The 22,065-nt window shown below is 38.0% G+C and overlaps 1 protein-coding gene across 1 annotated transcript in view; it reads right to left on the bottom strand.

Annotated features, from left to right (window-relative positions):
- Positions 1-370: 370 nt before the first annotated feature.
- The window catches only part of ACTR2 (actin related protein 2), a 38,778-nt gene continuing 17,083 nt past the window's right edge, over positions 371-22,065 (bottom strand). The window contains exons 4-9 of the mRNA XM_080812918.1: positions 21,370-21,442; positions 17,355-17,491; positions 15,109-15,258; positions 10,756-10,901; positions 7,038-7,170; positions 371-3,045 (exon numbers count right to left, since the gene is read on the bottom strand). Coding sequence (XP_080669044.1) covers positions 2,875-3,045; positions 7,038-7,170; positions 10,756-10,901; positions 15,109-15,258; positions 17,355-17,491; positions 21,370-21,442 — 810 coding nt within the window. The 3' untranslated portion in view covers positions 371-2,874. The remainder of the gene's footprint in view (positions 3,046-7,037; positions 7,171-10,755; positions 10,902-15,108; positions 15,259-17,354; positions 17,492-21,369; positions 21,443-22,065) is intronic.

Genomic DNA, 22,065 nt, shown 5'->3' with positions numbered 1-22,065 from the left:
GGCCCCTTACATATAGATCTGTCTAGCATTCCTAATCCTGCAAAAGCCACCGTAAGTCTTCCAGGAAACAAAACAATCCACTTGAGGGGAAAGAATCCTCTAATACAGCCATGTAATTTGGTTTCTAGTTTTTGTTTTACTTATGTATTTAAAATCATACCAGAAAAAAGAGGTTTTTGGGTCAAAGAATAGAACAGAACAGAATAGAATAGAGATGAACACTGAGATGAAGCTCGCCTAACATTTTGTGTTGTGTGCAGATGAAGTTGTCAATCCCTCTTGCATTAGCAAAAGTGAAAATACGAACAAAAATAAGAAAATGAAACTAGAGAGAAAAACAATAGGTAAAACCAAGACAAAATTCAAATTTACTTTCAAAAATCTGATTTTATTTTCCAAATCAAAAAGAAGTGTATTCACGTTAGATGTAGAATGTTTAACTTTCCATTGATCTCTCTCAAAACACCTTCCTGATATTGTTAACAGTGCTTAGAACTGTAAAAAGTCAATATCCAATACCATGCTTTAAAGAAAAAAGTTTAAATGTAGGATTTATTTCTAAGGAACCCTTCTCAAAGGTCAAGGCATTGGCAATTCTAATTTAAAAGGAATTTTAATCATTATTGGAAATTTAAGTGACAATTGTTTTCAAGAGCTAAAACTCAGATCGCTTTTAAAACAGAAAAAATTTTAATATCTGAGGGACTCCTACCAGGCAACTCCAATTAAACATTATTTTCTACTACCCCCCCAAATAACTAAATGCATTATTTTACCTTGGAATAGGAAAATTAGAAAATGGAATTTTAAAATTATATATATATATATGAACAGTCGTGTCTGCTAGCAGAATCATGAAATTAAAACCAAATTCTATATTCAAGGGACAAAAGATAAATGCTCTTTCATTGTTCTAAGAGTCTATCCTATTCCTTGTTGTTTTCTATCCCCATAGATTAAAATCATGACCAAAGGCCAAGAGTTAATCCATTTACTGGAAATGAACAGCTGGTAGGTACTGGCCCTACATTTGTGTCCTTTAGTTCAGGACTCAAAGGCTAGCGGGATTTATATGAACATGATTTAGGAACACTTGAGAATTCCAAAATCACTGACATCCATGTCCCTCAAATCTAGTACATGTTATTCATAGGCTATTCAAGTGTACTGAAGCATGTCCAGCATGCAGGCAAACTTCTTTTACTTGTTTCAAATTGAGGTAAAACAGACAAAAAATACTTAATATTAACAGAAGCTGCATAATTAAAACTAACCTTCTTTTGTTGCTTATTTCATAAAAATTGATTTTTAAGTTTTCTCACAGAAAAGAGACTCTTTCTAAAGCCAATAATATCTCCAATTTCAGTCACCTAAAAATTAAGCTTCTTCGTTCAAAGCCATTATTACTAAAGAATATTTTGAAATGAAGGAAAACATTTCCCCCCAGAATCTGCATTTTGTACTTAGCGTGATACAATTTATTATTTTTCAAATTTAGAAAGAATTCAAGTCTGAGTACTAGTTGATATTTTTCAGACACAAAGCAATACCGACGGGATTCATAAATATGATTTTCTGACAGATGGGAACGTTTGCTAACATTTACAAAATATCAACAACTCTTCTTTCAAGCATAAGATGACTGAGACTTATTGTTATGATTACTTTTTCAGTACAAATATGAATTTAAATCTTGATTTTTTTTTTTTAGCCAACATTTTAAGTAGCCAAATTTTATTCTACTTCCAGGTTTCAAATCTAAATAATAATAAAAAAGCAATGAAAATTACCCAACTGGCAACAAGTCCCATATTTCAATGTTATTTTTAACCCAACAATTACAACCTACTGCCAGTAATTATTCATATGTACCTACCTATTCTTACTAAAGAAGCACTGGTCAGACATATCAAAGCGTAACTGCAAGAATGGTACTTGGCACTGGATTACCTTAATGCTTCTGGTATAAAAAGAAGCACTCTTAAGCACTTTTTTCATCTTTAATCTGAATTTCCAAAAGCATTTTTAAACTGTTAATTTTGCACTGATAGATTCTAGGGAGTCTACTCCCAGCTAACACGGTTGATTTAAAAACAAAACAAAACAAATAAATCCCTAAGCCACATGGTAATGGAGTATTACACTTGCTTTTTATATCATGGAAACAGTTCTAGGCAGACCAAAAGTAGACGATAACCTGCCAAATCAAAGTACTGTAAATAAATTTCATCTTACACACCTCAGAGCAGAAAAGCTCAAAAAATCAAAATTGTAAAATCAAAAGACCACTCCCTGCCCCCACGCAAAAACCCACCAAAAACACTTAAATTCTGAGTCTAACGTTCCCCTAAAATGTTAATTCCAGAAGCTTTAAGGTACTTCAACTGTGCAGTGACTGTTGAAAGCACCACACCAGGGAGGAAATGCTGTAAAAGGGGTCAGCAGCCGCTCACCCGCCCCTCACCACCCCCACCCCAATAATATGTAAAAGCCCCTGTAAAGTTTTTTCTTATGCTAATAAAGGCATACCACCTAGCGTGCTAAAGACTAAAACTAGCAGCATTAGAGCAGTAAAGTGAAAATAGGAAGCCGACAGGAATGATCTAAATGCCTACTTAGAAGAAACAAAGCAGCAGACAGGACCCTTTGCCCTCTCATCGTGTTTGTAGGGAAGTGGTTGAATTAAACAGATTTACCCACATTAACAAAAAATTAACAAAGCTTCCCCAAGACACCAGAATAAAACCTGACCTTTCCAGTCAAAGGGCACAGAGAGGACTCTTCCATGTCCTGGAGTTGAATGAGTTCAAAGACTGGCAATAAAGGCAAAAAGAAAGCATTAGGGGTGTGATGTGAACAAGCTCTGGAGTTAGTTTATCGAACAGTCACACCAAGTTTCTCCAGCACACGAACACCCTTTTCTTGGTATTCTTGTCGGGTCATCCAGAAGTTGTCTTTGTCCTTCATGATATCTGCTAGAACAGCACCACCCAGGAACACCATATGCTTTCTGCGCGGTGGGTCTTCGATGCGGATCTTAAATTTCTAAAGGAGAAAGACAAGACCGTAAAATGTCACAAGTGCATCATGCTTTCTGCTTCATGAAGATGACTGTCTCATACATTCTGCTGCTGAATTCCCACAAGTCCTGTGACGTAAGTAGGATGGCTTGACTTTTTATCTGAAGTAGACATTTTTGGTAATTTGCCCAAAGCTCAGACCGAGGAGATCACACAACCATCCCAGTGTGCTGATTTACACCTATTCCCCCATCGCTATTAACAATACCCCTTGTCACTCTCAAAATTGTCTTGATATGAACAATAAATTGCACAATCAGCCTACTGAGAGCCCAAGTACAAGAGTCCTGATTGTGGCAGGTTTCTTCACCTCCTGGGGATGACCACATGAGAAAATCACTTAGAGGCCAAGTCAAGAGCTTGGGTAAGAGGACTTCTATGGTTTCTACAAGATCTAATGCCTCTATGATTGCTGTCCCATGTAAGAGTAAGATTGGAATTCTTTTCTTATAAGCAAAGTTCACTTTCTATTGTCTCAAATTCAAATGAAATGTTCTCAAAATAAACAAGGCCAAATATGGTCAAATAAACTGTGGAGATGCTGGGAAAAAAAATGAACACAGTAACCAAAATTAGACAAGTAGAATAAGTTTTACACTCTGCAGCCACTATTGATTGTCTAATAGAAGACACACCTCAATCTGTGTGATCATTCCACGCCTGAAAGAAAAACCTTAAAATGTCACAGTTCAATTTACTGTGTCACAAATCCTGCAAAAGGACTCAAAGTCACTATGTCATTTTAGATTGTCTTCACGTCACGTAACTGAATTGTAGGATCAGGTATAAACACCAGTTTACTTACTTAAAAAAATAGGCCTGGCTTTGTTGCAATAAAACCTTATTTATACAAACAGGCAGTATGATTCAGGCCTGAAGGTCAGCCGCCCTGGCTCTAAGGGAAAGCTGGTTAGTCCCTGAAGGCGCTTGCTGTCCCTGCAGCTCTGAGTGGGCTGCTGTTTCTCTCACACCACCTGGTCTGGTCACACCAATTCTTGTTCTCCATTGCTGCTTCTCTCTCCCTCCTCCCTGCAACTCCAAAACTCATTCTTTTTTTTTTTTTTTTTAAGATTTTTATTTATTTATTTGTCAGACACAGAGAGAGAGAGAGCGCCAGCACAGAAGCAGGGGGAGCAGCAGCCAGGAGGAGAAGCGGTCCTCCCACGGAGCGTGGAGCTGGATGCTGGACTTGATCCCATGACCCTGGGATCATGACCTGAGTCAAAGGCAGTTGCTTAGCCAACTGAGCCAAGTCCCTTGAAACTCATTCTGTCAGACCATTCCAGCCACCACTCCTCTTTGCCAAGTCACCTACAGGAGCCCCGATTTATTTCCTCTCATGCCCGCTCTTCCTGTGCGTGTGTGTGCTCTCCCCACCACTTCCTGGTCTCCTTTGTGACTTCATCCTTCTCTCCCTCTCACTTCATGTGGCACAACATGGACTCAGGGGACCACTTCTCTACTCTGTAGGTGCTCTCAAGCAACTGAACATGACAGGTGAGAAACTGCACGTCTTGGCTGAACTGAATCACTTCCTTCACTTGAGCCCCTTAGTGCAGCCTGGCAAGCCCACGGCTCATGTCTTCTCTCTTCTACTCTTCAAGACCACAATTTCATACCTCCTCCAACTCATGAACTTCCACCACCACCTCCCTCCCCCTCAGCCCACCACCTCATCCTTCTACAGCCTTCTTTCTTCCTCCCTCCCCCATACCAGACTTAGTGATCCCTTAAAAACAAGTCAGATCCTATCACTTCTCTGCTCAAAACCCTCCCAAGGCTTTCTGTTTCACTAGGAGTAAAGCTAAACCCTTCACCATGGCTGACGAAATCTGCATCCGACCACCTTTCTGACCTTACCAACCAGGCCTCCCCTTTACTCACTCTGCCCCAGCCACACCTGCACATTCCCAACAACCCAGGGCTTTTATTTTGGGGGGTGTGTGTAAAATTTTATTTATTTTTTTGACAGGGAGAGAGAAAACAAACAAGCACATAAGCAGAGGGAGAAGCAGGCAGAAGGAGAGGGAAAAGCAGACTCCCCACTGAGTGAGGAACCTAAAACAGGCCTCAATCCCAGGACCCCGGGATCATGACCTAAACCGAAAGCAGACGTTTAACTGACAGAGCCACCCAGATGCCCCAACCCAGGGCTTTTGTACTTGCCATTCCTGCCTGGAAGATTCTTCCCACAGATGGTTACATGGCTCACCGGCTCACTGTATTCAGGTCTCTGCTCAGAACTGATCTCCTCAGAGTCTTTCCGTGACCACACTACCTGAAGGAGCATGCCACCTCCCCAGTCACTACCACTTTCTAGCCCCTCACCTTACTCTCCTTTTCTTCACAGTGCTTATTACTACTGACACATTCACAGAATAAAAGTGGGGACCTGGTTTTTATTTACTACTGTAAATAATCACCTGAGATTAATTTTAAATTACATATATGACCAAAAAAATCAGACAAATAAGCAAAGTACTTAGACAACTTGGTTCCTTTTGAGTCTTTTAATTTATTTAATATATGTGAGTCCACACTCCATTTTCACAATTTAGTGACAGATGAAAATGTGACATTAGTATCTCTGATATATATAGTCCTCTGTAATATGTAATCTCATTATCTACAACAGCTGATCAAAGTTATTGGGACAGAGCTCAGAGATTAACTTGAAATTAAATGACCCTGGCTGAGTGCACAGTATATATAGTATACTTCACACACTCCAGTGTTGGCAGAAAAAAAAAAACAATGCCGAATTACCATCAACTATTACCTTCTAGTTTGTAAATTACTTTCTATTCTATACATTGACAACTACCAATTAAAGTCTGTTTCAAGAGCAAGGACAGCTGATGGGGATGCAAAATATTTGCTACATTATGTTTTACAATCTTTAGGGAAGTAAGACGTATACAAGAAATAGCCAGAAAAATAACCCAGAATCAGAAATTTGAGACAGTCCAAGAGTAGCAATGAAGGCTGGTTACATATCCAAAAAGTTAGCTAAAAAGAACCCCAAAACCCCAAGAGGCATTTCTCTCTCCATAACACAGCAGTCGCCCCTTATCTGTGGTTTCAGTTACCCATGGTCTGGCAGTGGATGATGGCCCGGACAACACAGCATTACATCACGAGGCCTGCGTGACTCCTGTCACCTTATCTCGTCACAGAGGCATTTTATCCTCACATCACCACAAGAGTGAGTATAGTACAATAGGATATTTTAACAGAGACCACATTTGTATAACTTTTTTCCAGTATATTGTTGTAACTGTCCTATTTTATTGTTGTTGTTAATCTCTTCCGGGGCCTAATCTATGAATTAAACTTCATCATAAGTGTTCTTGTATGGGGGGAATCAGTATTATCTGCGGTTTAGGCATCCACTGGGAGCCTTTGAACATATCCCCACAGAAAAGGGTTGGGGGAAGGAATACTATATGGCAGGTTCTTCCTGTGCCTTTAGAAGCACCTCAACTCCAGGTTGTCTGTTACAGAGGAAGCAGAACATGTGGCCTGGGACCTCACTGCCTCTAGCCACTGAATACAGAGGTGACCAGGCAGTACAACCATTCTGAAACAGAGCTTACCTCGAACCATTTACTTCTATCTCTTCAAGGTTGCGTGCGACTTCATTAAAAATTTGTTTAGGAAGACTTCTTGCTCCCTCTGGTGGTTGTCAAGATACACAAACTACTTTACAGGGTTTTGTTTTGTTTTGTTTTTTAAAGATTTTACTTATTTATTTGACAGACAGAGATCACAAGTAGGCAGAGAGACAGGGGGAAGCAGGCCCCCCACCGAGCAGAGAGCCCGATGTGGGGCTCGATCCCAGGACCCTGGGATCATGACCTGAGCCGAAGGCAGAGGTTTTAACCCAATGAGCCACCCAGGCGCCCCTACAGGGTTTTAAAAAGTATGTTAACAGCTGGATTATTGACTGATACTTACAGAAAGTTTTTCCACATCTCCCTTTAAAACTCGTTCTAAGTAAAGCTGTTTAAGTTCTCGTTCCAACCGTGATGGCAGCCCAGGGTACATAGTAGACCCTCCAGAGAGCACGATGTGCTTATAGAATTCAGATCTAGAAAGACACAAAAGGTATTCATTTGGGGTTTCAGATGAGGAAAAACAGTCTTTTAGCATTCCTTTTATATCTGTCAGCTTCAAGGGATTGCTGGGAGAATTAAATAAAATTCAACATGGAAATTGCAGGGCTGAACGTTTGTTATTAATGCTGTTATTAGATAACAAACCCTCTCTACATGTAAAATACTTACTATAATTTTAATGAGAATGCTTCTAAAGCACATGACACACTGTTCTCCAAATATAATTGAGACTTTTTTAAAAAAAAGATTTTTATTTTTCTATTGAGAGAGAGAGAGCAAGCTGGGCGTGGGGGAAGAAGGTGAGGGACAAGCAGACTCTGCAGTGACCTCAGGGCCTGATGTGGGGCTCGATCTCATGACCCTGAAATCATAACCTGAGCTAAAATCAGAAGAGTCAGACGTCCAACTGACTGAACCACTCAGGCACCCCTGATGTTGGGCATTTAACAATGACCAGAGTTTACATCACAAACTTCCACTATTTGGACTATGTACGTCATCACAGTGCTTCCTGGAGTTTACCATAACTAACCATTTTCTACTATGATTTCAGTTGCTTTTCCAATTTTTCCATTTGCCTTTGTACATTTTCCCTTTTGTTCCTTTGCCTTGGAACTAGCTGCTGTTATGTTAGGTAAGACTGACGTGTTTCCTCGTTACAGCAGTCTTCTCTTTCTTCTTTAAATATGCTACCGGTTATGATACCAGATAGTCAAATCTAAAATAACTGCATCCGTAGTAAGAGTAATATAACTAAGTGAGGGTCTGAGGAACTCTTCTAGTGAAGTTCAGGAGCTGAGCCAAAGCTATTTTGGCCTCATCCATCCTGGCTTCCAACGGCTCAGCCTATCATGACCCCAGCTTACAGAAGTGTGTGGCTTTTACACCCACTTGCAGAGCTCCGCACACTTGAGTGTAGCACATGCAGTTGAGCTATGGCTCCACATGGTCCATTCCCACGAGCATTTACAGGTACACCTTCAACATGCAGAACACACAGAGCTGAGCTGTGCTACTTCCCAATGCTAGCTCTGTTGTAAGGTCCTGAACTGGACTCCAGTGCTTTGGGAATGCCAACACTTCAATCACCACCAATAGGTATATACTTTTGAGTCCAATTTTACTATTAATGATCATTAAGTTGAGGGACAAAAGCATCTACCTAATCCCTACTAAGAGAGGTTTAGATTTTTGATCATCTAACATTAAGTTTATAGCTTGTTATAAGCCAACTGCTATTTTTATTACTTTTCATTATTACCCTGCTCCTTGGCAATCCCACAAAAATTAGTTTGATGGTTATTTAACTCAGGGTTAAACAGACAAGTAAGCAAACACTTGCTTTTTACAAAATGCTTCTGAGTGAATTCCTCCATAACTTGGGTGTACAGGAGGGCTGTTCAACTATGACTCAAACTCTAGATGCAATAAAAGGTTTAAACTTATTTAATAACTAAGTAAATAAAAATTTTTGTATAGCCAAGGAACATAAGAGACAAATGGAAAATCAGAAAAAGTACCTGCAATAAATATCACAGAGCTATAATATAAAAAGAGCTTTTAAAAAATTGAGGGGGAAAATTACAAAAATTCTACAGAAGCAAAAGCCATGAACAGATAATTCACCAGAAAAAGACAGAAACTGCCCTAAACATAGAAAAATATGTTTAACTTCTCTCTTAAGTAAAATACAAATTGAAACTACACTGAAATATCATTTCACTCATCAGACTGGCATAAAAGTTAAAAAGTTGCCCAACCATGATCAAGCTGTGGGGACACACAGGTGCCCTCATCTATTACTGGTGGGAAGGAGAAGGGTCCTAACATCCAGGGAGGGGAACTGAGCAGTAACAAAACTATATGCATTTACTTACCCTCAGACCCAACAATTCCCTTTAGAAATGTTTTCAAATTATACATGCCCAACAGTACAAAAATATACTGTGCACAAGGTTATTAACTGCAGCATTATTTGTCTGCAAAAATACCAGCATCTACCTACGTAACCCAGATTCACTGAATGTTATGTACACACTGGGAAAAGAAGGGACAATCTCTAGGAATGGTACAGGATTGTTTAGGATATATTAAGTGAAGGAAGTAAAGTGCAAAAAAGCATTTATACTAGGCTACCTTTTGTATAAGAACAAATAAACACAGAAAGGATAAACCCAAGCTAATGAGATCATTTACCTATAAGAGGTAGGAAGACTAGGGTAGAGGTCGAGGGGCTGGGAGAATAATACTTCAAAGTATGCTTTTTATATAGTTCTGACTAGATGGTAATGTCTTACCTACAAAATTAAAGCTAAGGCAGGACTATCCTGTGCCACAAAACAGAATGTGCTCAAAGAGATAAGAGCATGTCAAAAGATACACAGGTGTGTTTGAAGGGGCTCTCCCTGGCCAAATCAGGAACAATTTGAGCATCAAAATAAATAAAGACAGTAATAGATTATAATCACTGGACAAAACCATGAGTTCACACTGATAACAAGCAAAACAAGGCAATGTACTTCCTAATGCTGGAATGCCAATTAATAAATATAGAAAGAATGACAGAATTAGAAAATTACCTTTTTGAGAGCACAATAAAAATGGATTTAGGCAAGAATCATCAACAAAAGGGGTGGGGGGGCAGAATTTAATGAGGAATAGGAGATCAATACAGCCCCAAGGTACTTTCCCACAAATTACTTACAAACTAAGAAAGGAAAAATACAAAAACTAAACAGGAAACTTCATCAAGGGCTTAATCCTAACATCACCAACAAGGAACAAACAGATCTCATCTCTGGATGGGACACCCTGAGAAGGACACATCACTTCAGTAGTATTCCAGTCTCAAATGTATAACCTGGATCTAATCATGAAAAAACACTCAAACTCAAGTTGAGAAAAAGTCTCTAAAATAACTGGCTTGTACTCTAAAAAGATGCTGCTGTCATGAAAGCCTGAAGAATTGTAACAGATAAAAGCTAAGACACGACAACTACATACACTGTGCGAGCTTAGACTTGATAATCTCCCGGGGAAAGGAAAAACTGTATAAAGGACATCACTGGGACAGCAGGCGAAACTGAAAAATGGGTGGCAGATAACAGCAGATCAGTAATCACTTTCCTGAGCTCAGAAATGGCACTGCGGCTAGTTAAGAGAATACCTCTGTTCTCAGGAAATACAAAGCAAATATCAAGGAGTAAAGAGGACATACGTGTTCAACATACTCTCAAAAGGCTCAAGAAAAAAGGGAGAATGATAGAATAAACTTGCCGAATGTTAAAATTAGTAAAATGAGAAACTGAGTAAAGAGTATACATGACTTCTCTGTATTATTCTTGGAAATTTTCCATAAGTTTTGAATTATTTAAAAAAAAGTTTAAGGTGGTTTCTGAGACACAGTGATATATATCCAACATCAAATGTCACCCTCAAAAAATTCTTTTGCCTTATCTGTTCAAAACCATGAGTGAAGTAATAGACAACTAAGTCACTTTAACTATACATACTCTATCTATTGATAAATAACTTTGAAACCAGCACTTATGATGTACCTGGTATCAATGTCAGCTGCCTGGATTGTGTTAAAAAGCAATTCGGCAACACCTACTCCCTCAACATTGATCAGGTGAGGCTGAAATAAAGCTTCTGGGGCTTCAAATCTCTCTCCCCCAACTTTGATAATGCGGCCATCTGGGAGCTAGAAACCAAGAATAACCAGGTATTAGTCAGCAAAACATATTTAAAAATTTCCCAGTGTTCTTTAGAACACTAGTACTTTAAACATATCTGTTCAATAACTAAAATCATTATCAGCAACATCTTTCTCCTAAAATAAATTTTTGAAAAAGAAAAAAAAAGGCGAAATAAAATACATTTAATAGTTGTTATTATCATGCTGTTTTGTTTTTTAAATGCAGAACATGCCATCATGCCATGCTCCAACACATCAGGAATTTCTTGAAAAAAGTCACGAATGCATGAGTGTGTCATGTTCCACTGCTGTGTGCAGCTAAGCATAAAAAAAAAAGCATTAAGGGGCGCCTGGGTGGCTCAGTCATTAAGTGTCTGCCTTCTGCTCAAGTCATGATCTCAGGGTCCTGGGACAGAGCCCTGCACTGGGCTCCCTGCTCAGCGGGGAGCCTGCTTCTCCCTCTCTCACTGCCCCTGCTTGTGTTCCCTCTCCTGCTGTCTCTTTCTGTCAAATAAATATACAAAATCTTAAAAAAAAAAAAAAAAGGAAGCATTAATAAACCACTGCATTTGGATTACTGGCTGGTGTCAGTGCTGCTTCTGTTTTAACACATTTGTGGTTTATTTTATGGATATTTTTACTATGTAGCATAGACACATTCAGTTAAAATTTTTAAATAATTTCTTTTACCAAATAATTGCACCGTGAAACTTTACTGTTTTGCCATCAAAACAGTCTATATCATGTGTAAAACTTCTGTCAAATCATTTAATCCAAAAAATGTTTTATGATCAGAAAAGCTTAAGAAACACTGATAGATTACTGTAATATATATTTTTTAAGGTTGGTTTTATTTATTTGACACAGAGAAAGACACCAAGAGCAGGAACACAAGCAGGGGGCCCAATGTGGGGCTTGATCCGAGGAGATGATGACCGGAACCGAAGGGAGATACTTAATGAATGAGCTACCCAGGTGCCTCAAGATTACTTTTTATTAAGCAGTTCTACTGTATCCTACTTACTAGACCCTATTTAAAAATTTTTTTAAAGATTTTAAGTAATCTCTACACCCAAAGTGGGGCTTGAATTCACAACCCCTCACAAGACCAAGTCACATGCTCTACCAACTGAGCCAGCTAGGCTCCCCTCTAGATCCTATTAAATTTTAAATAATGGATAAATATAATTTCAACTTAAGCAAATAAGATTTTTTTCTTAAAAGATTTTATTTATTTATTCCACAGAGAGAGACACAGTGAGAGAGGGAACACAAGTAGGGAGAATGGGAGAGGGAGAAGCAAGCTTCCTGCTGAGCAGAGAGCCCAATGTGGGGCTTGATCCGAGGACCCTGGGATCACGACCTGAGCCGAAGGCAGATGCTTAATGACTGAGCCACCCAGGCGCCCCAGGATTTTTTTTAAGAGAGAGAGCCCATGCACATAGGGGCAGGGGGAGTGGAACGGGGAAAGGGAGAGAATCTTGACCAGGGTCTATGCCCAGCATGCAGCCCAAAACAGGGCTTGGTCTGCCGCTCAATCTCACGGCCATGAGAGCATGACCTGAGCTGAAATCAAGATTTGGATGCTTAAACTACTGAGCCAGTCAGGCGCCCACAGAGCAAATTAAGATTTAAACAACAGGTCAGGTATCATTACAACATGACCCTGTGCATGCAGAAAGTCACACGTCATGTTTATATTTAATTAAATGAGAAGTGATAAGTAAAAACTCCCATTAATTAATTTTTATTAATTTATTTTTTAATGTTTAATTTTTGAAGTAGGCTGTAGCCCAATGTGGGGTCTGAACTCATGACCCCGAGATTAAGAGTTGGATGCTCGACTGACTAAGCCAAGCAGGCAAACTCCAAAAAACTCCCCCCTCCTTTTTTTTTTTAAGAGAGAGAGAAAGAGAGTGTGTGCACATGAGCTGGGGGAGGGGCAGGGGTAGAGGGAGAAACAGACTCCCCTCTGAGCTGGGAGCTGGACTAGGGATTGATCTAGGACCTGAGATCACGACCTGAGCTGAAGGCAGATGTTTAGCTGACTGAGCCACCCAGGTGCCCCTCCCTCACAACTCATCGGATTGACCTAAATTATAAGCATGCTGGTGTATGATGGTATTCGACCCACTTCCATAGGAGACACCAGAATTAGTCTTACACTGACATGTCTCACAGCATATTTATAATAATATGACTACTGTAATTATATTTGGATTCTAAAAATGACTTTCCAGTATGACAAAGTACCACAAAGCCAAGTTTTTTTTTCCTTAAAACATTTACTCCATGTTTACAGATACATGCAAAAGCAATCACATTTTTCAAAACCTCCACAAACTGTCTTTTAATAAATTGTATCAAATTTTAAAAAAACACTCAAAAAACAAACAAATAACCCCCAAGGATACTGATTCAAACAAATACCCTTAAAAAACCAAAAACCCATCAGGTGAGTTTAGAAACCACATGAAATCACCCAAAATTATCTGGAAAAATTTTATACACAGTACAAGGTTATTGGCAAAACCTCTGTAGCTCATACTTCAGCCTCTCCGAGGGTGTGGTATCTTTCCATACTCTAGCTGCTGGTTAGCATGGGGCCACCTGGCCTAGGAGCTACTAACCTCTAGACCCTACCCTACCTATTATGACTGTAGGATTCTCATTTTTTTGCACCAAATCTTATCCTATCCTTTACTTGTCTCTACTTATCCCTCTTCACTTGCTCATCAGTTTCATTATTCTGTTTTTTATTTATTGTGCAGCTGACCCTGTAACAATATGGGTTTAAACTGCACAGGTCCAAGGACATGATTTTTTCCGACAAATACAGTACAGTACTGTAAATGTATCTTCTCGTCCTTACGATTTTCTTAGTAACATTTTCTTTTCTTCCTATCTTACTTTATTGTAAGAACATGGTATATAATACATTTAACATACAAAATATGTGTTAGTCGACTGTTTGTTATTGGCAAGGCAATGACAGTAGGCTATTAGTAGTTAAGTTTTGAGGTATTCAAAAATTATACACTGCATAGGGAGTCAGCGCCCCAAAAGTCACCTGTGTATATTTTTGAACCCACCTCAAATTCTTTAAGAAAGGAGGGGAGAAATTAAATAAAACATGTTTTACATTTCTAGTTCCCTCATCTTTTTGTCTCACGCCATTTTCTTACAAGTAAGTCAGGTATATGAAAAATTATAAATCTAAAGGAACTATCAAAAAAGCTTCAGAAAAGAATCTCCAGGGCAGATCTGGAGATTAATAAGTTGCTTATAAATTATTTGGATCAGTATTGCTTAAAAAATAAAACAATATAATTTATAAAAGTTAACTATTTTTAAAATGACTATTTCATACATATTTGTGATATGCAGAGCTTACATGAATCAAATGGTTTAAGAATACTTGCTTTTATTGCCCATTACTTGATTTCATTTTAGTAATAACTAGATCAAAGATGAGATATGGAAGTATTTTCTACCAAGATGAATATAATAGACTTAAGATAACAATACATTAAAAATTCAGGTAAAATCAACTCTCCTGGTGTAATCTATAACTGGGTTCTCAGTCTTACTAGTTATACTTTCAAGTTAACGTTTGTTTTCAATAGCTCATTAAGAAATACAAAGTCAGGAAAAGACTGCCCCTTACTGAATTATTAGAGCAAAACTATAGGATGAGCACTTCCCAAAGTACGCTTCCTAGAACAGGAGTCTTATGAAACGCTAGAATCCTGTAGTCTAATAAGGTTGAGAAACAGGCAGTTTACCACATTCTCGCAGACATACACATACTAAGCACATCAAAGGTTCTGAGAAGTTCTTCAGTAAAGTGAAACTGAATCCCAAACTTACTGGACAATGTAAACTCCACTTTAATTTTTGTGAAATTACTTAATAACATAAAGTGCTATTTTAGATCTCAGAATCTCAAAATAACATCTCTTATCTAATTATATCCTAAGGTAAAAAAGCAATTTATGATTTGCTTTATTTCACATTATATGGTGCCCTAAAATAATCAAATCAAAGAATCTTATTGTAGAAAGACATTAAAAGTCACACACATACATACTCTAACACTCTAACAAGTCAAAACAAAAATATTGATTCTAAGAAAACCTACTTAAGCACATTATCAACAATCGTGGTGCTCTATTTTAAAACCACATATGTATTAAATACTAAAAATACTTACTGTGTAGGATTCAACTAGTACTGTGGTTTCTAAGGCCAGCTTCTGCTCTTGCTCAATATTATACCCCACATAACACAATTTTTCTTTAATCATGCGAACTGTTTCAAAGTCAGCAGAATGGTTGAAGGCATATCCTCGCAAAAGCAGCAGCTGGTACCAAAAAACAGCAGCAAATTCACAATTAATCTGAATGAGTTAAACCCTGGCAAGCTTTCATTGCTCACTAAACAGTTCAAGTCAGTAACAAATGCGATGGACAGTGGATCCTTAGGTCTTACTGAATATTTCAGAAATGGGTATAGTATTTTCCATAAAGGACTTATATTTCACTTTCACAGAGAGTGAAAGAATTAACAGTTTATGAATAATAAATGGGTAAAGTAAGCTTAAAAAACCAAGCTAGTTTTAAAAAATGACTGCTTTGAGTGCTAAGTTTAGAGATAGTTTTAATAAATAATCAAAATAAATATTTCGATGAATATTATTTTAGTACTGGACTCCTATAATCTGCCATTTGTTCAATCAATGCCATATTCATGAAATATCCCTAGGTTTTAAAAAGTTTTATGCCTTGGGGCACCTGGGTGGCTCAGTGGGTTGGGCCTCTGCCTTCAGCTCAGCTCATGATCTCCAGGTCCTGCGATCGAGCCCCGCGTCGGGCTCTCCACTCAGTGGGGAGCCTGCTTCCTCCTCTCTCTCTCTCTGCCTGCCTCTCTGCCTACTTGTGATCTCTGTCTGTCAAATACATAAATAAAATCTTTAAAAAAAAAAAAAAAAGTTTTATCCCTGACTTCTAGCATTATGTCTGACACATAGTAGACGGGCAACAGTATTTGTCAATCAAATAAATGATTAGAAATCAAATTAAGAGAAAAAATTTCAAAAAAAGATAATTCAAGTTAACAGGAAAAAAAAAGTTGGACTTTTCATACAAAAACTTTAAAACCCTCAGATATTCCTAAGACAGAATTTTGGCCTGGAACAGGAGTATTATAGTTCTCATTAGCTTAATCTCATTATTACTCTAAATGAGACAAAAGGAACCCCATGTCAAGATAAAGACTTATACAGCTATTTTACTGCACAGACATGACCCTAGAATAGTTTCTCAACAGTAGCACCAATGATATTGTGGACCTTAATAATTCTTTGTTGTGGGGACTGCTCCCACTAAACATCTGTAGGATGTTTAGTAGCATTCCTGCACAGCTGGAACAACGAAAAATGTCTCCAGATGTTGCAAAATGTCCCCGGGGTGGGGTGGGGGCAGCATTACCCCTGGTTGAGAGCCACTGACCTGGACAGAATAAACTAACTAGTCTAAACTTTTTTTTTCAATATTAAAAATATACACATACCTCTAAATAACAGCCTTATATACTTTCTCCAGCAATGTTTTTTTTTTTTTAAATATTTTATTTATTTATTTGACAGAGAGAGATCACAAGTAGGCAGAGAGGCAGGCAGGGAGAGAGAGGGAAGCAGGCTCCCCGCTGAGCAGAGAACCTGATGCGGGACTCGATCCCAGGACCCTGAGATCATGACCTGAGCCGAAGGCAGCGGCTTAACCTACTGAGCCACCCAGGCGCCCCTCTCCAGCAATGTTTTAATGAAAATTATAACTAGAAGTAAACATTAGAAGTAAACATTAATATATAGTTACATTAATATTAATATATAGTAACATAAACATTAATATATAGTAAACACTAAGAACTGGATATATTCCATGAAAACTACTAAATATTGAAGTCTGGTACAACTGGGCCTGTTAAGTTTTTTTATTTATTTGAAAGAGAGAGAGAGCACGAGTAGGGGGTTGGAGGGCAGGGAAAGGGAGAAGTGGATTTCCTGCTGAGGGGACTTGATCCCAGGATCCTCAGGTCATGACCTGAGCCCAAGGCAGACACATAATTGACTAAGCTACCCAGGCTCCCTTCAAAGAAAGGTTTCATGGCAGAAAAGGCTGCCTCTATTGTTCAAGAAGTTTTATGGTCTCTTCTATTTCACTACCAAGTCTTCAGGAATAGCAAACATAATTATGTAACGATGTATTCTATTCTCATTACCACACCAGACAGCATGTGTGTAAATTTTATGTGGATTTTTACATGAATAATGGGGTAAATGGGTCATTCCCCTAGTGGTGCAGAAGATATGCTATGATCCTGAGAGGATTATTTCAAATATGTTAAGTTAGTAAATATAAACTACAAAAGCTAATTTCTATATCTGCTTTTGCTTACCTTGATAAGGTATCTGGTAATATCCCTTCCAGCAATATCCAGTCTCCTGGTAAGGTGAGGGAGAGAAAAGCCTTCATACACTGGACAAATGTGAGTTACACCATCTCCAGAGTCCACCACTACTCCAGTCAATAAACCTGTGTGAGAACCATGAGGTTTTAAATAAAAAGCCAAATCAGAAAAATCAGAACCAGCAAATTTCAAAAATTAGTAAAGAAGCCAAACTAGAAACTTCACCAACCAGAATGGTCTAGAAGACAGCATTTCTTTATTATTTGTTATTTTGCAGTTTACTTCTAACATCTAGACACTAAAGTGAGTTTTCTCACACATGTCTCTTGTGAGACCTTTAATCTGTGTGCTATTCCAAGAGACAGGAAGAAACAGACTCTGAGACCCAGCACTGAAAAACACAACATGTTCTTAAAGCTCAGTACAATTCTTTATTTTTCTTTCCAATTTAATCTTGATCCCTGAATTTCCCTGAAGTGGAATTTTTCTAAAGCATCATCGTAACTTTTAGGAAAACCATTTTGAGAGATAAATACTATACAAGTTGATAGTGAACCTGTGGAAATAATGTACTTATTATTTTTGTCATATAATATATTCAAAACTGTGTCTTGGAAAAATTCCAATTGATACTAGATAGCTGGAAATTTGAGAACAATTAACCTTGGCTAGCCAAAGGACCATTTTAATTATTCACCAGAAACCAGAAAGACAACGTCAGTTAAACCTTTTAATAAAAGAACAGCAAAGAAGTTGTCTTGTTTCCCATACATACTATTTAAACTACAAATGAATGCAAAAGTTATCTTCTGCACTAGGGTTAATTTAGGGGGGAAAAAAAAGACAAAACTTTTTCTAACTCAAATTTTCTAATAGTTACTAGTCTAACAATGTTTTAACCAAAAAAAAGTTTTTCACCTTATAGAATATGCAATGTCTGTAACTTTCTTAAGCATTATCATTTTCACATCCCTGAATAGCCCTCTCTTAATATAAACTTGAATGCACCATAATATTTAATCATAATGATTTATCTTTGATACATTTACTCAATCTACCTCCTTTTGAAGCTCATATACTCTTTCCTTGATTGATGGTGTATATAAATCTTCATAAAAAGCTTCACAAAAATCATCTACTGCCTTTTAATGCTGCACTCCTTTCAACAAGAAAAACATTTCATTGCAAAAAAAGAGGAATCCACACCATTAATTCAAAAACACTCCCAGTAATATCAACTAAAGCAGGATTTACATTTTATTTTCCAAAGAGACCTTCCCATCTAACTGCAGCTTATTTTCTCCCACTCCCACCAGGTTACAGACTAGCTTTTCGCAGTACACATCTGACCCATTGTCAGTGCCACACCATTTTGTCACTTGAGTATACACTCTTCCACTTCGATTCCTATGGATTCTTTGAGGTTCAACTGAGTTCATACCTCTTCATTTACACCTTTCCTGACAACTCTTACCTCCAGATTTCCTAATTCCGGTTATTCCCTTCAATCCTGTCTTTAGCATGCAGTCAAACATAGCTTCCTAAATCACCATATCACTTCTCTTACTCACAACCCTTCCACGGCTCCAAACGCTTCTTCCTACCTTGGTATAACTGGTAGCACTAGCCACCTTGTGTAGAAGGAGAATTTTACTGTGGGTCAGAGTTCTTTTGATCATTACTGGACTATCATTTCTCACAATTAAGGATTCAACAGTTATACAAAAAATGACTAAATACCAGGAATTAAAAGACAGTATCTTCTCATTGGATGGAAATAAATGCATGAATATTGCTAGAAAAATCTGTTATGGTCAGTTTTATTAAATTGTTTAAATACAATTTAACAATTTAATTTATTATTAAATTGTTTAAATACAATTTAAACAAAAATTCACTTTATTAGCACTGTCCATCCTCACCACCTAAATGAAACTATTATCACCAGTTTCAAAGCTTAGATTCCCCAAATTTTTAGTATCTTTTTTTTCCAAAGTATTTTCTAAAATAATTTCTAGAATTCATTTTTCTAAAAATGAAATAAAATTACCTCAGTGCAGGTAAACACTCCTTATAAAGTAACAAGTGATTTTAAATTCCTTCTTCAAAGGAAAATTATTCATAGCTGGAATATAATCACGTTTAAGGTCAAGAAGATCTTACTCACTGCCATGTCCTTTGCACTAAACACAGCACAAGGTACATTCCACTTGATGAATGAACAAAACTTCTTGAAAATTTAATTCCCCCAAGTATTTTCTAAGTATCTATATGTAGTACTGAAGACAGTTTAATGAGTCAATGAGTATTTCAACAAGGCGATCTTTACTAATCCATGTTTAGAATTAGATGGGTCACCACAGTGAGTCTTCTAAGTACTATGTCATACACACAGCTAATGACTAAGGCTGAAGACTTAGCTCACCTCCTTTAGAAACCTCTGTCATGCTGAGTCAAAATTATCTGTTTCTGTATCTTTTTCTCTATTGGACTCTAAATTCTTTGAGGGTATCTTCACATTTCAAGTCCCTAACAGGCTGTGTGGCACCTATTTGACAGCCCCATAAATTCTCTTAATAAGACTATCAGAATATAAAGAGCTCTCCCTACATGGCCAATTTTTACTCTCAACAGAAAGGGATGCAGTTACTAATGGCAGCACCAAGGAAACATAAAAGTTAGGAAGGCACTTCCAAATGTCTACCTTCTCCTCTACTATGTATATAACAAGTGTGATTTTATACTAACCTTTTTTGGATCTCTATATATTTTTTTTAACTCTGCCAATTTTTTTTTTTTAAGGTTTTATTTATTTGAGAGAGAGAGAGTGAGCAGGAGAGACAGCACAAGTAGGGGGAGTGGCAGAGGGAGAGGGAGAACCAGGCTTCCTACTGAGCAGGGAGCTCAATGCGGGACTCAATCCCACGACCCTGGGATCACAACCTTAGCCAAAGACAGATGCTTAACCGACAGAGCCACCCAGGCACCCCAACTCTGACAATTCTAAGGACGAATTCCAGCTCATTCTTCACTGCATAAAAAATTTTTACTTTGGGCACCTGGGTGGCTCAGTGGGTTAAAGCCTCTGCCTTCAGCTCAGGTCATGATCCCAGGGTCCTGGGATCAAGCCCCGTATCGGGCTCTCTGCTCAGCAGGGAGCCTGCTTCCTCCCATCTCTTTAAAAAAAAAATTTTTTTTTTTTTTACTTTAAAAAAGTTTAGGGACCCTGGGTGGCTCAGTCAGTTAAGCGTCTGCTTTTGGCTCAGGTCATGATCTCAGGGTCCTGAGATTGAGTCCCATATCGGGCTCCTTGCTCAGTGGGGAGCCTGCTTCTCCCTCTGCCTGCTGCTCCCCCTGCTCATTCTCCCTCTCTCTCTCTCTCTCTCTGACAGATAAATAAATGACATCTTAAAAAAAAAGAATTAAAAAAAAAAATTGAGTTCTCAGACAATTATCATATGATCTCCCTGATATGAGGAAGTTGAGAGGCAATGTAGCGGGTTAGGAAAGAAATAAATGAGACAAGATGGGATCAAGAGGGAGACAAACCATTAGAGACTCTTAATCTCACAAAACAAACTGAGGGTTGCAGAGGTGGGGGGGCAGTAGGGAGAGGGTGGTTGGGTTACGGACACTGGGGAAGGTATGTGCTATGGTGAGTGCTGTGAAGTGTGTAAACCTGGCGATTCACAGACCTGAACCCCTGGGGCTAATAATACACTATATGTTAATAAAAAAAATTAAAAATTAAAAAAAATTTGGGTTCTCCTTACCTTAAGTCCTTCATTGCTTAATGAAGGAAATAAAAATATATGTGGTATTTTATTTGACTAATTTTAGAAATTATGAAAATATTTGAGTAAATATTTGAAAAAATTTAAATAAATATATAAATATTGTGCTTTTCTGCGATTTACAACTTACTGAAAAACCAAATTCCTCTGATATAAAATGCACTTAATGTCTGCTGAATTGATTATTCTAAAAGTTAAGTTTCACCTACCTTGAGCATACAAAGTCAGAACTGCCTGGATAGCTACATACACACCAGAAAACTGGTAAGTTTCAAACATTACCTGAAAATGCAAAAGGAGAAAAAGAAATGCTGGTATTTATAAGTTATATAATACATATATATTTTATGCTTTCTTGATGGTCACAGAGTAGATTAGTTGCCAAAACAGAATCAAAAGGGACCTAAAAGAGTCCTCCATTCTCCTCAGCTGTCACAGAGCTCCAATGTGGGGAACAGATTTTGGATATACACGGAGTCCTCAAGTATTTCCTAAGTGCTACAAAGCCAAGATTTTTGAATGTTTTGGTTAATAGCTAATTAGAGTGGAAGAAAGATTTTTGCATCTGAACAAGCCTTTCTTAATGATGTCCCTTAATGAAAATATCTTTTAATTCAAGGACAAACTACAGAAACTGCTCAACTGTTGACCTTCCCATCCCTCTGTCCTAACCTGGGCCAAGACTAGAGTTCTACCCCCAACTGGTTAAAAAAAAAAAAAGAAAAAGAAAAAAAAAAGTAGTAAAATGGCAGGGCAGGAAGCCAAAAATATATGCACTAATTCCTGAATGCTGGCAGATACAGAAACTGCCTAGCTGTTCCACCCACCCTCCTGGCTTGAGCCCTGCCTGTGGCGCTGCTCTCAGCTGAGCTACACTAAAGGGAGGAGTCTCCTTGTGCCCTTTC

This window comes from Martes martes (genome assembly GCF_963455335.1).
Source record: "Martes martes genome assembly, chromosome: 9".
Classification (NCBI taxonomy): domain Eukaryota; kingdom Metazoa; phylum Chordata; class Mammalia; order Carnivora; family Mustelidae; genus Martes; species Martes martes.
Note: the sequence above shows the minus strand (reverse complement) of the source record. Positions and strands in the feature narration are given on the sequence as shown.